The 20,967-nt window shown below is 34.6% G+C and overlaps 1 protein-coding gene across 7 annotated transcripts in view; it reads right to left on the reverse strand.

Moving 5' to 3' along the window:
• The window catches only part of Slc25a21 (solute carrier family 25 member 21), a 474,768-nt gene that overhangs the window by 124,752 nt on the left and 329,049 nt on the right, over positions 1-20,967 (reverse strand). For all 7 annotated transcript variants that reach the window (XM_047540312.1, XM_047540310.1, XM_047540307.1 and 4 more), the window contains one exon: positions 5,951-6,034. In XM_047540312.1, coding sequence (XP_047396268.1) covers positions 5,951-6,034 — 84 coding nt within the window. The remainder of the gene's footprint in view (positions 1-5,950; positions 6,035-20,967) is intronic.

Below are 20,967 nucleotides of genomic sequence, written 5' to 3' on the forward strand. Positions count from 1 at the left end.
GACAAAAGTCTTGGAATAAGTCCACTGATAAAAAGAAAATGTTCAAATCTTACCAAGTTGTTGATTTAGAGTTGTAGACATCCCACTTCCTTTGTCTGTGTCACAAGCCACTCATTCCCCCTTCTTAATGAAAACAAGAGGGAGTGATTATACCTCCTGGGGCTGTGCCATTTATGCCGTCTGAAAGGCACTTAAATGAGTGGCACATTATCTCACACATCTGGAGTTTACCAAATTAGCCAATTATGCTGGAGCTCATAAAATGAGGCCTTAAATGTCATTTAACTAGAAAATATTATAATCACCAAGTGGTCTGATTGTAAGATGATACTTGGGGCAGCATCAGTGGTTACAGAAAACAAATCGTGTAACTAAACACAGTTCAAATGCCCCCCCCCCCAACCAAATGCAACCACATATTTTCTACAGCAATACTTTCTGAAGAGTACCATATTTCTGAAGGCACCAGCAATCAACATGTTTCTCATTTGAAACTAAGTTTAATCTGACCTAGCTGTTTCCTAGTTATTTGCCTCAAGCAAACCAATGCCCAAGAATTGTTCTCATAAGAGAGCTAAGGAACATGCAGAATGAGAGTAGACTGACTAAAACCATGAACTGGTGGAGGGTGGGCAACAATTGGATTAAGTCTTGAGTTGCCAGAAGATTGTGGTGCTGCCTCAAAATCACCAAGATTTGGTTGACTGAACATATATACTGGTTTCTCAGAGTTTTCATACTTAATGAATAGATAAAAACTGCTTTAAATTGCTGTGTGATTTGAAGGTAGAAATACCAAAGATCATAGAAATATCTATTTTAAAAGTATGAGTTGATAGCTGTATTTCCACATTGTCTTCTTATCAGTTCTAAATTCTTTTTTTTCTCCTTATTTCAGGAAGAACGACCACTTATAGCACTTGCAGTGGAAGAGAGTAAGGTTGAAGGTGGGAAGATTGTCCTGTTTTTCCATTAACATAATTTAAAATCTCCCCATCCCTCTGTGAACATCTCAGTTCCTCTTAATTAAAGGAATGACAAGTACCAAAGTTTTCCTGAGATACTCTGAGGCAAAGGGAAATGATGCTGATGTGTGGGCACATGGTAAACAGGTACATCAGCCACTGTTTACCAGGAGAGCTTATGAAAAGTTTTAGTGTCTTTAGAGGCTCCTAATAAACTAGACTGTATCTTTATGGCTTTGGGACTCAATTTGTTATACAGCACATAGATCTATTGGTTAGTTTACTTCTGTCAAACCAGAAAAAATGAAGAGTCATAGTGAAAACAGAGATGCCATCAACAATGACAAAAAAAAAAAAAAAAAATCCCTTTCCTGCCTTCATTCTCTATGAGTTCTCCCTTCTAATTTCTGAAAACAGCCTCCTTGGTAAAAGTCAATTAATTATGAAAATTCTGTACAATAGAAAGCTCTATCCAGAATTTAGAAGGCTTAAAGAAAACTTAATCTAATCTCTGCAAAACTATATTGAAAACCCATGATGTTAATAAAAGTACAAGTTTTCTGGGTTTTTAGAATCTTAGAAGCAATAAAGGGATTTAGACTCACGTGTTTGAGCAACTGTCTTTTGGAAGCATATGAATTCTGGGCAGAGAGGTGGGGAATTGGGTCTCTTAAGAGTGATGGTGAGTACCACTTCACTTTCTTACAGTGGGAAAATGGGAGTATTTATGCAGATTCTAATTGTGCATATTCTTAGTGTTTTTAAAAGGGAAAGGACTAACCTTCAAAACTTTCAAAACTTTCAACATGGAGAAGATAGGAAAAACTAGGAGAGATCCTAATAGTTAAGCTAACTAGTACTATCCTCCTTGTAGGCCAAAGAGAAAACTGGCCTTCATGCACCTGGGTAAGAACATCTTTAAAAACATAGTACACTCTAAATTACAAAATCAAAAGAATCTGCTTTTGCTAACACAGCCTAACACAGCATGTATTAAAATGTTTTCTCTTCCTCTTTTTCTCTTTCTTTTTTGTTTGCTTGTCTTTGTTTAACCTAAGGCTATGAAATGTTTTTGCTCCCTATCAAAATTAACAGGCAGATTTTTCTTTTGTATTTTTACAAATATTTTCATCTCTAAGATGAGAGCTCTCTGGCCTTGGTTAATAAACAGCATGTCCAGATCTACAGGCAGTGCAGAAAAATATCAGTTTGTTCTAGAAGCAATTATACACACAGTATAGGAAAAGACCCATTTTACTATGCAAGGACCACACATACCGTGTGTTTGTTATATTTTTTATATCAAAGCAGAAACATCAATTTTTTTCCTAAAATGCACATGAAGTGAAAAGCCTGTCTAAGGAACGCCCACATCCACTTCAGATATCTGTTACAACTTGGCAATGCTGAAGTGACTGTTTCACCAGAAAGGGAAGTTCTGTTACTAGGTAATACACTATGATTTCTTTAACTTTTATACATTGAGTGAAATACACATGATTTTTTATCCCACTTATTGTTAACACTAGCGTATTGTCAGTGTATAGCACTTAGGTATCATATACGTACAGTAACAGCAAAAAGGGCTTACTAGATCCTTGTTACTAGTTGACTACAAAATATTTAATCAGGTCTCGAGATCATTATCATAACTTCAGAGAGGGTGGTCTACCACATGAACTGTTGTCTCTGTTTCGCTTTGCAGCATCATGATGTTGCTGTGATGACTTTCATTTCTGTTCAGTGTTCGCATACTGTCTCCACTCAGTACCAAACAAAGCAGCAGAAATACAGAGATAAATGGGGCTTGGTTGGCCCTTAGGGAAATACAGTCTTGTGTTGGAGAGGGAAGAAAGGGTAATGTGTGCTATATTTTACATACCATACCTACACAAGGAAAAAGGAAGGAAGGAAGGAAGGAAGGAAGGAAGGAAGGAAGGAAGGAAGGAAGGAAGGGAGGGAGGGAGGGAGGGAGGGAGGGAGGGAGGGAGGGAGGGAGGGAGGGAGGAAGGAAGAGGGAAAATAATTCAGTATTGGGTAGTAAAGAGATGATCAGGCTGTGAAATTTGCAGTCACCTTTGAATGAAGAGGGCTAGTTCCCTGGGTGGATTAAGGGTTTAAGTCCTCCAGCAATAGAGAAGAACATGCAAAAATCATGAGAGTGTGAAAGACCAGAAGACTGCAAACCATTTTCTTTTCCTAGAACCTATCTTTGTATGCATAATGAGTCTGGAGAAGAAGGGAGGGCTATGCAAGGAAGGGCTCTAAACACTAAGAAAGGAATTTGAACTTTATACTGTAGGACATGTTTTAACATAGTCCCCAAATACTCTAAAGATAAAATAATTAAAACATAGAGATAAATTAATGAAACAGAATAGGAAATGGAGAAAAAGCAGAAAATCTAGATGATGCTATATGCAGAAGTGTAATATATGAAAAGTAGCATTTTCAATTTGTGAATAAAGGATGGATTTTTTTCAACAAGTGGTGTTTGGACAATCATTTCAAAATGAAATTTAATTCATATATACCACACTGCACATTTTTAAAAATTCTGGAATGAATTAAAGATTTAAATTTAAAAAAAAGAAGAAAATGTTTGCTCTTGGGGTTAGGATGTGTTTTGTTTTGTTTTGTTTTGATTTTAGTGTGACATTAAATAGTTCAAAAGGAATGGTTGATAGGATCACAAAGTAAGTTTTCAAAAGTCACAAACTTCTGAAAGGATAAGTAAGATACTACAGTTGTAAGCAAATTACAAGTTAGGAAAAATGTTTACAATCTAGGTAGCAATCAAAGAATTTGTATCTGTAGTGCATACTAAGTTCCTACAAATCAATTTAAAAACTAACCTGAGAGAAATGAGTAAAGGTCACAAATTGGCAATTAATAAAAGAAGTAACACCTAATGATAAACAAATGTTGCTCAATGACAGTTAAAATAAAAGGAACACAATTAAGACAGTTTTGTTTTCAGTTTATCAACTGGTCAGCAGGAGATACATGTCAGGGACAGATATCACACATAATGATTGATAATACCAGGTTTGAGAGGGCATGGAGCAATGGGAACTCTCAAATACTAAGGGTATAAAATCAGTACATACTTTTGGGAAGGTAATTTGTCAGCATCTACAATACAAAGTGTGTATATCATTTGATCCTAGAAGTTCATAGCTAGCAACTTATTTTATATAAACATGTAAATATAAAATATACTTAAAATATATTTAAAATGTAAACACCATATTTCAAAATATATTAAAAATACAAATACAAATATGTGTGTGTGTGTGTGTGTATGCATGCAAAGACAGTATGAGACAACATTTCACTGGTGTTTATAATAGCAAAAATCTGGAAACAACATAAACATTCATCAAAGGGATTAATTTAATAAATTGTAGCACTCAGATAAATAATTATGATGTTGTTTAAAAGAATATACTGACATGGAAAGATATCCATGAGATAGGTTTATTTGAAATAAATATTATCAGACTAGTACTTAAAGCATTTTGGCAAGAGAGGCAGTGACTGCAGTGGTTAAAAGCAAGGATTTTGGGTCAAACTAACTTAAATGTGGTTTCTAGCTCCACTACCTACCAGGTAAGTGAAAATTACTAACTTCTCTAAGTCTTGGTTTCTTTATCTGTCCAACTAGAATGGAATATCACTCAGGGTTGTAGGGAGAATTCCTAGTACATAAGAAGGCTAAATATATGCTAGTTATTATTATTACAGTTAAAATTTTGAATAGTTATCATTTCAACATATTTTTAATGACAACAACTTTCAAAAGTAAATGGAATATTGTTTAATATTATGAAGTATAATTAAAAATTATACTGTACAATCTTTAACTCTGTTGTATAAGAAATTTTAGCTTATATAAGCAAAATATGCAATTTAAGTGATCATTTACCAGATATGAGAATGAATTTGATACACCAATTTTTGACACCTCTTTTTTAATTTTTTATTTAGAATTTACTATGAAATTCCACTGACTATAGAATCTATAGTCATTTTTTTTTTTACTTTTTTTCAGGGTGCTTACGTATTATTTATTTTATTTTGATAAATAATAGAATCAATATTTGAAGTTTATAATCTGTTAAAATATTCATTATTCCATTAGATCTTAAGGTCTTTTTTATATATTTACTTTTACTGATACATTATAGTTGTACATAATATTTGGGTTCATTTTGATATGATTATTCATTTTAGTCAAAGTGCTCCCCTTTCTCTCCCTTCCTCCCTACACCTATCCTCCTTCTATTCTACTGGTCTACTTTGCACTCATTTATGTATTTTTAATTGGTCTTTATGGATACATATAAAGGCGGAATTCACTGAAGTATATTTTTACATGCACATAGCATAATTTGTCAAATTTGTTTTGCATTTCTTCCCCTTCCCCTCCCTCTTCTCTCCCTCTCACTGTCCTTCTATACAGCTGATCTTTCCTCTGTCTTTATGATACCCTAACCCACCTTTTCTCCCCTACTTTGCTATAGCTTCCGCATTGAAGAATATTTGACCCTTGATTTTGAGTCGACAGAGATCTGTTTTGATTGTGTCTTTATAAACCTTTGTGCAAACAACTGTTAAGTTTAGGTGGTCTCCATTATAAGAACTTTTAAAAGCCTTAATGAAATAAATTAGAAATTTTCCTCTAGTCATTAAATTAGTTGTTAATATTTTTTTTGGTAGTAATTATTATTAATTATAATATCCTTTGGTAGTCATATTATATACACATACATATTTTATTATATACATATAATTATATTATATACATATTCAGTTTTAAATCATGTCAAGAAAAACATAATGAAATAGAAAGGCACACATTTAAGTATGTTTTCCCTAATAATACTACGAAAATAAACCATTTAAAATGATGAAACATGTTAAGTAGAAATACAATAAAAAGCCTATGTCAACATAGTCTGTGCAAGAAAAACAATACATACCCTTCTGTTCGGAAGATCATCCGAAAGCTGTCCCCTAGGCTTTTATAGCTGTTTGGATCTGTTGCATATCTCTGAATCTGGAACCTAGGAACAAAATCAAACAACAACAACAAAAAAGAATCCAAGTTAAGGATTTTGCCAAACGACTTTTCTCATTTTTCAAAGTCGTATAAACTCAGCTTTTTCAGATTAATTTAACATATTCTGGTCTTCTAAAATAGATTTTATTGATTTATTTGCCTTATATAAACTTTACCTTATTTTTGTAGCCTTCAATATTATATTTCTTTGTACTTTAATAGGAACTATAGAAAAAGATTTTTTTCATCTGTTTTTTAGCCAGGCAGATGCACCCGGAGGCATTTATACTTTTTCATTTTGTGCAAAGCATATGCAGATGTCATGTGTTGCTTTAGTATGTAATTCAGAAATCTGAAGATGGAATGAAATAGCTCTAATTCGTATCTTAGTTAGTGTTCTTTGATGGTGACTTAATGTAAGGTTTAAAAATACACAGTAGCTAATATGGCCAAACTTGGGTCTTTTTTGTAAACTTGGAATTAATTCTGGGAGTGAATTAATTCTCACTGGAGTGAGAGCTGGGTTTGCACGTTAGTGTTCTATTTCTATACAATTTACTCTTGCCACCTCATGACAGAATGAGATTTGTGCAGAAGCACAGTGCTCTGCGTAGAGTTGTTGCTCAATAAAAATGTGTCCCATTTCTGAAAACTGAATTACTTTTTCTTCTCCTGTTTGGGTATGATCTCAGAACTCTAACCTTCCAACTGTAGTTTTCAGCATAAGGGTCTTAATTTTCTATTTTGTATTTGCAGTGGCATTTACGTCTAAAGAGACTAATGACAAAGTACTGTTTCCCATGCCCCTGTTGTTCACTCTCTGGTTATGATGTAAGGTTCTTCTTCCTCTTCTCTTTCTCACCACAGTTTCTCTCTCTCTCTCTCTCTCTCTCTCTCTCTCTCTCTCTCTCTCTCTCTCTCTTTCAATAAGTTTTCAAAATCATCTTTCCTATTATCTAGTTCAAGCTGCTTTTTTCTTATTGTTGGCTCTATGATATGAACACAACATCTACTTCTAAGAAGGATATATTTTTGTATGTTCTAGTTCCCAGGAAATTGCACTTAAAACTAGTACAAATCACAGAGAAGCATGAATGTACTGCTTTGGTTGAAGCAGTAGGGCAAAGGAATGGAATGAATGTATCCTAAGATGGAAAGCAAAGCTGGAATTATATTTGGTTTTGTAAAGTGGTGAATTGCTAAATTTTTTTTAAGCAGGAGATTATGTGTCCAGAGATATGGGAGCCGAGTCTTCTAGCAGAGTTCTTGGTACACGCAGATTCCTTAAATAAATACGTTTTGGCTGACTGGATGAATTAGAATGGGAGTGTAAATTAGAGAGCAATTATGAAGGCAATATATTAGTCTGAGTGAGAGAGTATAATGTCAGAATATGAATGGAAGTCACTGAAATGTAATGAAAAGGGTGCACATGTTAGGTAGTCTTTTTTCTCTTTAATACATTTTTTGTTGATACATTCAACATATTCTCACTTGATCCTCTTTAACATGGCAAATATTCTACAACCCTAATACCTTCTATTGCCAAACTACAAAATATTATACATATTCATCTTTATAATGTGGGTTGGGGGCAAAATTTACACCTATGCTGGTATGATCAATTTAGAAGGTTATTTACAGACAAGAACTATAGTATTAAATTTAAGTTGCATAGCACCATTTATTTAAGAGTTTATCTTTTCTCCAATGTATGTTTCTGGTGCCTTTGTTTAGTATGAGATAACTGTATTTATGCGGATTTGTCTCTGTGTCTTTTGGTCTTCATGTCTGTTTTGGTGACAGTACCATGTCATTTTTGTTACTATAGCTCTACAGTATAATTTAAAGTCTGGTATTGTGATGCCTCCTGTTTTACTTCTCTTGCTAAGAATTGCTTTGACTATTCTGGGCCTCTTGTTTTTCCAAATGAATTTGATGAATGCTTTTTGTACTTCTATGAAGAACATCTTTGGAATTTTAATAGGAATTGTATTAAATCTGTACAGAACTTTTGGTGGTATGGTCATTTTGACAATATTAATTCTGCCAATCCAAGAACGTGGGAAGTCTTTCCATCTTCTAAGGTCTTCTTCAATTTCTTTCTTTAGTTTTCTATAGTTTTCATTGTAGAGGTCTTTCACCTCTTTTGTTAGATTGATTTACAAGTACTTTATTGTTTTGGAGCTATTGTGAATGTGATAGGTTTCCTAATTTCTCTTTCAGTTGATTCATCATTGGTGTAAATCCATATGTAGCAGAATAAAATTTAACACCTATCTCTGGTTTTTTTTTTTTTTTAACACCTATCTCTCACCCTGCACAAAACTCAACTCAAAGTGGATTAAGGACTTAGGAATTAGGCCAGAGTCCCTGTGCCTACTAGAAGAAAATAAAGGCCCAACTCTCCATCATGTCAGCTCAGGAATTGACTTCCTCAACAAGACTCCTAAAGAGCAAGAAGTAAAATCAAGAATCAATAAGTGTGAAAATATCAAACTAAAAACCTTCTTTACAGCAACGGAAACAATCAAGAATGTGAAGAGAGAGCCTACAGAATGGGAGAAAATCTTTGCCACTTGCACATTAGATAATTAATCTCCAGGATATATAAAGAACTCAAAAAACTTAACACCAAAGAAACAAATAACCCAATTAATAAATGGGCAAAGGAACTAAACAGGCACTTCACAGAAGAAATATGAATGCTCAAAAAATATATGAAAAAATGTTCAATATCTTTAGAAATTAGAGAAATGCAAATTAAAACTACACTGAGATTCCATCTCACTCCATCAGAATGGCAATTATCAAGAATACAAGTAACAATAAAAATGGTGAGGATATGAGGAAAAATTGCTGTTAGGATTGCAAACTGGTGCAACCACTCTGGAAAGCAGTATAGAGATTCCTCAGAAATCTTGGAAGGGAACCACCATTTGACCCAGTTATCCTACTCCTCAATATATATCCTAAGACTGAAATAAATCAGCATACTACAGTGATGCAGCAACATCAATTCACATTAGCTAAGCTATGGAACTAGCCTAGGTGTCCTTCAACAGATGAATGAATAAAGAAAATGTGGCACATATACACAATGGTGTCTTACTCAGTTATAAAGAAGAATGAAATATGACATTTGGTAAATGAATAGAACTGAAGACTATCATGCTAAATGAAATAAGCCAATCCCAAAAAACCAAAGGTTGAATGTTCTCTCTGATATGCAGATGCTAACACACAATAAGGTGGAGGAGAGGGGGAAGAATGGAAGTTCATTGGATTAAACAAAGGGGAATGAAGGGAAGGGAATAGGAAAGACAATAGACTGAATCAGACAAAACTTTCCTGTGTTCTATGAATACATGACTAGTGAAACTCCACATCATGTACAACCACAAGAATGGGATCCTAATTAGAATAAGTTATACTCCGTGTATATATGTCAAAATCCATTCTGTTGTCATGTATATCTAAAAAAGAACAAATTTTTATAAAAGAAAAAAATTTAAGTTGCACAGAGCTTATCAGAAGACCATGGACCCAGTACAATTAGCTCATTTTAACTATTTTGAATCTATAGCTGCATTCTGTGTATATACCACTGACCTGGAAGACTCAATAGGAGGTTTTGTCTAGAATAAAAACAAGATTTGATGATCAGGTAGATGTACCATGTTCAGCTATTTCTGAACTATAGCATGCAAATAAGATAACTTGGTACTTTGGATACAAATGAATTAACACTAAGCAGAAATTAATATAATAGAATCATATATAGGTTTATATAAAAAATAACTGTGGAACATACAGAGCAATTTCCAAAATATGACTGTTTCAGCTCAAATAAGCATATCCACCTCTGTATTTGTGTATTTGTAACCTATACTCATTGCTGAGTATGAAACACTTTCTCATTTCTACTTGGGAAACCCAAGACTCTTTTGTAATTGTTCTCATAAGGAAATTATTTTAAATACTTTCATATATTATAAAAGTATTATAGGCACATAGATGTTTCTCATAATATCTGCAATAATCTTTCATTAAGTACATTTACCTCAGTCAAATTCCTTTCTAGATGCTTTTCTTCCAAATTACCAAGTATTTTCTTAATGTGTGCCATATGATATAAGATGCTATAGCTTTTACAAAAACCCAGGGCATTATGTCCCTCTTAAGTAGTACAGGAAAAAAATATGAGAAAAAATAATTGACAGTATAAGAAAGCACCAAAAATGTTAAGTAGCATGGGCACTGGGTTGACCAGGTGTTCATGGGGTGGGAGGATAATTACTGTTTTCTTGGAGGGTCAGGAAGGGTTTCAGGAAAGGGAAGGGATTTGAGCTGGTCCTTGAGGGATTCAGAGAGGCAAAGTAGCAGACCAGGAGGAAGCATTCCAGGTGCAGAAAGGAACAAAGGCCAGTGAAGGAAAGTTGCCCCTTTTAATGGGGAGATGAAGAAAAAGATCTTTCCCCATAGCAGCCCATCTGGGTTTCCTTCAGGAAGATGTTTTAATAGTCTGTCTGCTGCACAAGCTTGGTTGCCCATGGTGGTGGAGACCTGAGCTATTTCTAGGACAGTACTTAGGAGATAAAGTCAAAGCCCAATATTGAGCATTTGACCTTTTTCTGTACTTAACTGAATGCTTCAGCTACCTCCAGATGGCCATCTCATAGTCATGTGAACCTGGTCCTAAAAGTAACTGTGAAAGAGACAGCAGATGGACATGTAAGCTTTGTATAAGACTCTGGCAAGTTCAGGAAATACCAAGGCCTGTGCAAATACAAATAAAGAGTATAGTGACTTCATAAGGGACTAGTTGCCTAACTTGGCTATTGGAAGTTCAGGTTCTTTACTCCCCAGTTGTAATTTCTTTTTTTTTTCTTAGAATCCAATAAATAATATTTCCAATCCATTATTCATTCAGTTAATATGAGTTCTTAAGCATTACTATATATTAGGTACTCCTATATTTGGGGGTTACATAGAAATAAGACGTAACCCCACCTTTCAGATTTTTAGTAGGGTGAATGAGGTGTGCAGAGATATGATACCATATACAAGGGATAATGTTTACGAACAGTGTTTCAGCTTATCAGATGCCGGTCAGTGGGTTCTACAATACTAGTACCCTTTGTTTGGGGGATGATCTCCAATCTAGGGGTGGACTCTAATGGATGCAAAGTAGTACTTTGCAGACACTGGAGAGAAGAAGAAAACAAAGGCTGGACATCTTTGGGTTAAAAAAATGTGCGATTAAACTTTACCCACCTATTTTAGAAAAGGCAACAAGAATAGTCAGCAGAATCCTTTGGGAGTAACTCATATAGAAGTTAAGTGTCTTAAGTGATGCTGTATTCATTACAAACAGGGAGGTGACATCAAAATAACTACCTGAGGGGAGCCTACAAGCTGTGTTGGATGAGCAATAGTAAAGGATAGGCAGGCATGGTAAATTCCGATACCTCAGTGCAAGCTCCCAAAGGTCTCACTATGCTTAAAGCAGCTGAAGGCCCCATTAAACAGGTTAGGGCAAGTACAGTTATCTCTTCTACTGTGCATATCACATATGGCATTCCTACTCTGCAGAGAATGTATATGCAGTATTTAGTTCCACTACACATGACTTATTCTGATCACAGACTTATCAGGCCTTCTAAGGAATCTGTTTCAAGTTGATATAATTACAGTGCATTTTGGTCAATCATGTAAAACAGCAATTTCCTTCTTCCTCTCCACTATATTTCAGCAACTTAAAAGGTTTGTCTCCTGGATTGAAGCTTTATATCAACATTTTCCAAGCTCCATTCTATGCTAACAAATTCTCACTATGCTTAGGGAGACAATTTTCCAGTTATGTAATACAACTCTTTGTAAAATTGCAAAGGCAAAGCCACACTATTATTGATCGTATTTAGAAGAAAAGGTTGGACATTTCCATTGTCCTAATAAAAGTAGCTTCCACACATCTGGAATCTCCATTTGAGTAACTTCTTTTATTAGAACGAAAATTTGCTGCCAAGCAGACAAACTGGACAATGAAGTAACTCCTGAGAAATATTTGGTGTCTAACATCTGTCAGAATCAAACACAAGAGAAAAGAATATGGCTTAAACCCTGGGCTACAATGGGAAGGAGTCAGTGATGCAGCCATCCTCTGTGCCTGCCTGCACAGGGCTGCAGGCACTTAACAAGGAGGGACCAGGACCTTGCATTTGCCACACCATAAGCATTAAGTGAGATATTGTGGTAACATCCAGGGTTGGCAGGAGGTTTTCTCAAACAAATACACAAATGTATTTTTTAAAGTTAAAAAATGTTTTCCCTCACTAAATCATTTTTCAGAAGATTTTTCAAGAATCATGACAACATTTCCCACTCACTTATCTGTGTGCTCAATGAGACATTTTAAACTTTGCTGTTGATGTCAGCATAGTTAAATATTCCACTTCAGCTTGTCTAAGTACTTCTGAAGACATGGCCATAAAAAAGATGTTTGAAAGAAATAAAATGGCTTTGCTGCCTCAAAAGTCTTAGGACAAGACTATTTGAAAATTCTAAAATATCAAATTTATGCAGTGCCTTTATTTCCAAAGGACTGGAGGTTTGGGTATATACATATACATATACATATACATATACATATACATATATATGTATATTTAATATATGCATAATGTATTATACATGTTTATATATTTATATATAATTCATGATTTACATATTCATATATTTATATGCAGCAATTCATTGTAAAGGGTTGAATTGGATAGGTAATGGGATTCACCTTGAGCTATATTTGCATAGCATATATACTTTTTATTCATAATCTGGTATGTGTTGGGGGAGAGAACTGATGAAGATTTTGGAGGGTAAAAGCTGTTGTGAGCTACCTCTTTGGCATTGCCACCAGTCCTAAGCAAATTAGTGCAATAGGTGCAGTTTATTTCTGGCATCTTCTGTCTCTAGATCATTTTCTAGATTAACAATTTTTGTGCTCTCTCCAAGCTTTCCCCATTAACCCCTACTCTCAGAAAGTATTCATTTCAATCATTTATCCTTACTGACACTTTTACTTTGATGTACTATCTGTCAAAGCTTGTCCTCTGTTAAAGGGCTTTCAGCTATCAAAGAGGAGGTTGACAAGGTTTGGTTTTTCTAGGGTGGGGATGCAGAGGTTCCTTACTACCAAAGAAAGCTGTAAGTGTCACTTATTTTCCTTCTCAGTGGCATTCTATGTAGCATTAGGCTACATAATAATTCCACCTTTGTGTCAAAGAGGTGAGGCACTTTAGTGACTAGACCAGCAGCTACCAGTTATAATTCATGTTGCCACTGATTCATAGCACACACTGGTGAGAGGTGTAATTTAATACTCTATCTTTCTCCTCAGAGGTAAAATGGAAGAGCAGACAGCAGAGGACAATGTTTTTTTGGAGGAAGAGCAACACAGAGTTAATATTTGAGTTTTGCAGCTATAAGAGAGAAAAGACCTTTAATTTCATTTTATAAATCCCCCAAGTCGCCAAGTTCCATATTTTATATGGATGGGAGACTTATAATAAAACTTGTGCACTAATAATAAGTGGTGATGAGCCTAATGGAACACCCTGCAGAGATCTTTGTAAATGTGCTATGAACAAAGATTATCAGTAATTACCCGAGTATTACACATGGTCCTTAATAACACTTGAGAAGCCCACTAATGAATCAGAGATTAACAGACCAAAGGTTTGCAATTATAGAACACATTAAAAGGATAACTGTAGGAAGATTAAATAAAGATTTTAATCCACCCTAATTAGTCTATCTTACCAAAATAAGATGATGCTCCTATGTTTGCTTTCTCAGTCATTGAATGAGCATGGCCAAATTTAGACCAACATGCAAAGACATGTCTGAGGTTTTGAAACTTAGGTGTACACGCCAATCTCACAAACTTTGGGAAAAAGTCCCAGAAAAAACAGTGTTAGAAAAAATTCCTGCCGTGGATGTTTGTCTCCTGTGGAAATATCATCTTCCTACAGAAAGCCTAACCCCCAGGCTCCACGTTCTCCATCCTGCAGAAAGACACATCAGATGGTGAGGAGTTGAGGCTTCTGATTTTGAAGAGATTATTCTTTCAGTTTTCTTTCATGAGTTCTGAGAGGAAAGGTTTCCTTCTAACATTTCTCTGTGCCCATAATTTTACTGTTCTAATTTAAAGTACCTGGTGAGTAGGGATGATAATTTGTTTTAAAAAGTTAGCTATGAATATTCTGTTTATCTTCAGATAAAATAAAATAATAACCCACATAACTTCACCTTGGCACCAATAAAGGTCTTTAATCATGTTGGAAGGGCATGGTTTCCAGTTCTTGACATGGATTTCTATCTCGACATTTACAGAGGTCCCCATCTGCAAAGGGGAAGGGTAAGAGTTTGGGGGATCCAAAGAAAATAATGCACAGGTCCCGTCCTCTGGAAGGAAACAATTGGAGGGTAGGGAGATATTAATAATTAACTTTAAAACAAAGTGAAACACATGTGCTAAATAGAGTTTTTAAGAGCGTGGGTCACCTGCAATTTAAGCATTGCCTCTGTTTGCTGTGTTCCCAATCATCAATTAACACTCTAAATAATGTTAACAAGTCCACCAGGGTCGTAGAATCTGTGTCTGCCCAGTGATCATCTACTGAAGTTCAAAATCTAAGTTTATTCATTTTGGGCTACCTATCAAATTATTCTAAAAATTTAAGAAAAGAAAGGTACTTTTCCTGATGGTTCCTTAGTCATTCCCTTCTTTATAAAAGAAATAGCAACTATACCTGGCAAAAACAAGTATGTCTTTTGCTTGTTTAAATTCTGTGTGTCTTTACTATGTATAGGGGGGCTTGGCTATGCTTTAGCTTAGTACTTATCAAATTGTAAAGGAGACCAATAAATTTCTCTATGTTATTATAAAACAATTTATAATTTGAAGAAATGTGGAACCTGGAGCCTAGATAATTATTACAGATAAGGTGACAACATTTTGGCAAGTCCACAAAGGCAAGGAAAATCTTCTGTGCCATGTAATTTTGAACATGTTTTAAAACACAGCTTCAAAAATATTATCTCCCTGAAATATCAGATCAACCAGATAGCCCGATTATATTTTAAGTAATTTTCTGTGATCCTTGACACATCTAATTGTTGTTCCTTTCACAAACCAAGATTTAAAGGCTGATGTTCTGTGACTGTACATTACATAATTCACACTTAAACATTACACTTAAACATCATATAAATGGTTCATCATTTGCCAAACACACATTTTGTTACAATAAACATTTACTTATGTGTATCTCATTGGTGTGGTGAAATACATTTACTTTTATACATCGTATGCCATTGCAAAATACACAGCGTTTCTAGTATTTAGAATCATTGTAAAATTTGACATCACAAAATTAATTGTGATAAGAGAGTTTATTCTACCATCTGGCACAAGTTCTTCTAGTGTTTAGATTACTTATGGGCTAAAAACTAAGTATACTGACAATGTAATTCTAAAATTTATTTTAAGGATAGCATGCTAGTTAACAAATCAGAGACAAATGATCATTAGAGATTACAACATAAATATAATATTGTTAAGTCACAAGTAATGAAATAGACTAATTAACATAGCTCTATAATTACAATGTTTCAAGCATAAACTGATCTCACTTAAACAAAAACTTGACTAGCATGACTTTCAATTATTTTGTTTCTTAAGAGACATGTCACATCATAAAACTATGCTAACATCAGGTTTAGTGCTGCCACCTCCTTCAAAACATTTATATTAAATATATATATATTTAATCAAATTTCATATTTAATGCCAACAAATGACTCACATCCACATGTACCTACCTACATTCTTCCAAATGCACTGACCTAAGCTGGCCATTACAGTGGTTAATTAGCATGAGACCAATTTGTACTCGGGAAATGAAGGATGAATCAAAGATTGGAAATAAAACATACTATCAAGGCAATGAGAATAGAAAATGGTATACCAACTTCAGCAATCAAATATTAGAATTACCATAGAAATGACAAAATCATAGTTTTATCTATTCTCCAAATAATTACAGTTTTAAAAAAATAGACACTCTTCCCCCATAAGTTAGCTAGGATCTTTCTCTCTTTGATTCTCTCCACCTACCTCCTTGGATCCACACGTTTTTCTAGCACTCATGGATAACATCTACTGCCTGGTGACAGAGAACCACCATTCTTACTGTTGAATCTCAGCTTGTTGTTCAGGATAAGTTTGAAGTTCTTGGTTTCTAACCTCCATAAAAGATTTCGAGAACAGGGAATTCAAATGTGGCCAAAATTGCCAGAACCCACTCACTGGCTCTGGGAACTGAGCCACTTCACAGAAACTAGGCACCAGGGACTATGAACTAGGGTCCTGGCCAGAAAGAATGTTAGGGAATATGGATGGAGTGTCTGGAGACTTGGCAGACTACTCCATTTTATTTTAAAAGATCAAATGGCCCTATTGTATGGTTTATTTAGCACTGATAAGGATTCTTATCAATAATATCAAAGAAAGAAAGATTAAAAGAGTGAGTGTTTTCTTTGCATTCATAAGCATAAATGCTTATAGTAGAAAGAAATTTGGGGAATAAAGATAATAAGCTTGGCTAATATTGAGGAAAAATATGCTTATACTTATCATAATTGAAAATTTCAAGGAAGTTTTTATTTTTGTATCAAGATTGTCCTTGGTCACCAAGATTTTGATTAATTGTTCAAACAAAGACACAGTTTTCAAAAGCATATCATAGGTAGATAGGATCCAAAAGTGATGAATAAATGTTAATTATACTGCTTAATTGTATATAATTTTTAACTTTGAGAGCATTTTTACACGTATATAAGTAAATTTCAGTTTACTTATATTTATTTCTAGGGGTAAACTCAGAAAATAAAAAAAATTAAAAGTACCACTTTGGAACTAGAAAACCTCAGGCTACAGGAAGTAGATTTCCCTGGAGTATCTCAGTTATACTATAAATTCATCTCCAGTTCAGTGTATGACCAGTAAAATTGCCTCTCTGAACCGAACTTGTTCATTAGTAAAGAGGGGATAATATTCCTTGTGTATCACCCAACTGACATTGAGGTTTATCTTTGGACACTCCCCCCAAGTCAGCTTTCAATTAAATGTGCTCAGGAGAACCAGCTTTCCAAGACACTGTTCATTTAATTTGATTCCTCGTTTGTCAGGAGTGGAGACAGAGAAAAGGCTCTTCATGTTGAAGCCTAGATGGACATCTTTGTAGGAGAATTTAGATCACTTTTATTTGAAGAGCAAAAGACATATGTGATCCCTTTCAACCCTCACTTTATAGCCAACTGGATCAATATATCTTGGACAACAACAAAAGATCTTTCTGTATTTACCTAGCTTTTATTCCATGGGGTTTATGTATTTTCAAGTGTTTAAATGCCTTCTGTGTGCCTGGGGAACACTATCAAAGCCAGTATCAAGCAATGAGCTAATGAGTGCTCTCTCTCTCTCTCTCTCTCTCTTTCTCTCTCTCTCTCTCTCTCTCTCTCTCTCTCACACACACACACACACACACACACTCACGCACACACATTTATACACACACATTCTTTTTCCTATCCTCCTCCTCTCAACTAAAATATTCTTTTAATAATTAATATTCCATTATGTTATGGACACACTCTCAAAAGAGACCCTGTGTAAGGGTACAGTTTCATTATTATCATTAAAAATAATTTTAAATGATTGAGAACACTAGCTATAGAAAAGACACATGAATTATTCCCACCCCAGAGCAGATCTAACCTGTCTATAGAACTTATAAACAAAACTGCGCTTCATCAATTAATGAAATGTTTAATAAAAGACAACCAATAATTTTGGCAATATTGCAGGTATGTAGTTTGGCAGGTCATAAACTACTACAAGACAGTTCAAATAAATTAATTATATAAAATGTTGACCTTACTGCAATAAGTAACAAGCATTTTAAATCATGATTACCTTAAAAAATAATTATGTTTACAAATTAAGATCTAGATAATTGGGTAGCTTAGGTAACCTAGGTTCCCTAAAATACTAAATACTAAACATAAGATAGTCATTTGAAATGAGACCTACATGAGAAACCTATAGTAAATAAATACATAAGGTTTGAACCTTCTCCTTCAAACTTTTGCTGGGATGAGCTCTGGTTGTGTCCAAGGAAACTCCACTTGCTATCATTCAATTAGTCATGATAAAAGGAGAGATTAGACTTAAAGTGAAATTTCAGTCTCTCTTCACAAGTAACACCTTATTATCAAATATTCAAGACAAAAAAGTGTTCCTAAACAGTAAAATGTACAGATAAGTTAAACTGACTAAAATTTATTGAGTGCCTGTACAGAGCAGCATCTGGGTATTAAACTTTTCCTTTTTCTTTTTTTTAAACTATCAATCTTTATTTATTGACTTTTTTGTGAGTATAGTTAAAGTTGACAGAGCTCAATCACAATAAAGTTAAGTGAATGATATAGTGTAACACGACCTGGGATTGCAAGTGAAGTTTTTTGTTTGTTTGTTTTTGTATTTGTTTTTGTTTTTTAAAAGTTCAAGTAGATTTTATTTATTTATTTATTTATTTATTAGTACCAGGGATTGAACACAAGGACACTTAACCACTGAAGCATATCCCCAGTCTTTAAAAAAAAATTTTTTTTATTTAATCTTTAAAAAAATTTTATAGACTGCATTTTGATTCATTATAAACTTCTCTTAACTAAGACCTTGATGTTCTACAGAAGTTTGCATTCCAATAGGGGAGAAAAATGTAGCACTAAAACATTAATGACAAGAGTGTTTTCAGATTCGTGGTATTCTTGCTTGCTTCCTTCAATAATACAGGGAACCCATTCCAGCATTTTCAGGGTCAGTGGAGGCCTTTTGAATAGGAATTACCCTCCTGTGCTGTTGTTAGGGACTTCTGGCTTGGCCAGCCGTGGCCAGGCTTGACCAGTTCAGTCCCTCCACTAGAGGCCTCACAGAGTTTTTCTGGTTCTTCATTTACCGTGGATAGATAGTTCTATCTTCTCCCTTATTGCTAGGCAATCAGTTGTTTCTCACACATCAGGGTTTCTGCCTATAAACCATTCTCTCTGCTCCCTTCCCCTTCTCCTGCTCCTTCTCTCCTGCATTCCTCCTATGTGTTTTAATTTATCACTTAAAATAAGCAGTAGACTAAAGATCAGAGAACTGTGCTTGGTCATGGTTCTTAGTGAGGGCCTGAGGGGCCATACTATGAGTCAAGTCCATGAACATAAACGCCTGACCCTTGCAACATCTATTTTGGCTGTTCAGAGACCATTTCTGCATGTGTTTTGTTTCTCAGTTCTGTGCCAGAGAGTTGAGTTCCTGAGATAAGTGGTCTCTGGCTGAGTTTGAACTTCCCCTGAAAATGGACCATCTTGAGAGGAGGGAAGAACCAGCCACCTTCCATTTTTCTCTAGTCTTCCCTGACCATAGACTCTGGTAGGCGTACTCAGGCCAAGCACCTCTGGGGGGCACAGTATCTCCTTGTGGGAGGAAGGCACTACTGCTGTATGTGCCTGTTCCTTCTGGATTCCTCCCCTCCAACGACCTAAGAAAGTGCCCTGTGACTCTTGAATGCTAAGCAGGAGGTAATTAATAAATTATGATGAGGAAGAGGATAATGATCCAAAGCACAACTGATGCCAACCTTAGAGATTCTTTCCTCATTATATTCCCCTATTTGTCTTGTGGATTCTATTTATTTCTTCAAATAAAATGCCCTTCTGTGTTGTTTGTGTTTGTTTTCCATTTCTGCATTATGGACTATATGGTGAGTGTCTGTTATTTACAGTCTCAGAGATGTATATTTAGTTTAACAATTTGAGAAAAATAAGAAAATGTCTGTTGAAAAACCTGTAGTTTCAGAATTCAGACCAAATCACTGTGGTTTTCTGTTGGCTCTGGTGGTACTGTGCTATCCCTTTTGGTGGGAGGAAAGAGAGAGAAAGAAAAAAGAAAAAGAAAAAAAAAAAAAAAAAAAACCACCACAAAGGATTCTGCTTCCCAGTGTGAATGCTTTGGAACTGCTAAGCCCCCTCTAACTCAAGCGTGTTAGATCAAATTCTGGCAGAAGTCATGGGACAGCTGCAGTTCTGTATTTTGGAATCTTTTTAAAAATTTTAAATATAATTTCTAGAAGAGTTGGCAGGTTCTCTCTCTCATTCTCTTGAATATAGACAACTTTTGAAATAAAGTGAGGAAGTTAGTATTCCAACAGTGAAGTCAATATGTTCACAACTATAAATATGAAATGCCAAGAGAAACTTTCTTCAACAAAGATTAGTTTGATTAATTTTTTTAGTAGTATTACTTGTGTCAGGTTGAGTTTCAGCTATCAAGAGAATTACAAAGTTATGAAGACCACATGTTTTACATAAATACACACACACATATATACATACAATTTTAGTCAATTAAAAGATATACCAATGTGAAAAAAAGGTTATATAACTCTGAAAGTGGTTTTTTTAAAATAATTTTTTAAAATTTATTTTATTTGTTCTAATTAATTGTACATGACAATGCATTTATACATTTTTATAGATCATACATAAAGAGTGTAATCTCTCATTTTTCTGATTATACATATTACAGGATGGAAGTGTTTTTAAGAAATATTTTACCACAGGTCAATAAGCATACCATTGACAATATCATACTTTTAGATTCAAATAATACACTAAAAAAATGATTTTGAACCCCAAATTTAAAACTTCTAGAAATCTGAAGGCATAAGCTGATTACTTTTTCCTTACATTTAACTCCTTATCCAAAGTGAATGTGGTTTTGTCAAGGGCTTTAGTTGCCAAGGGCTTTGGTTGCCAAGAGTG

Source organism: Sciurus carolinensis, chromosome 2 (assembly GCF_902686445.1).
Source record: "Sciurus carolinensis chromosome 2, mSciCar1.2, whole genome shotgun sequence".
NCBI lineage: Eukaryota > Metazoa > Chordata > Mammalia > Rodentia > Sciuridae > Sciurus > Sciurus carolinensis.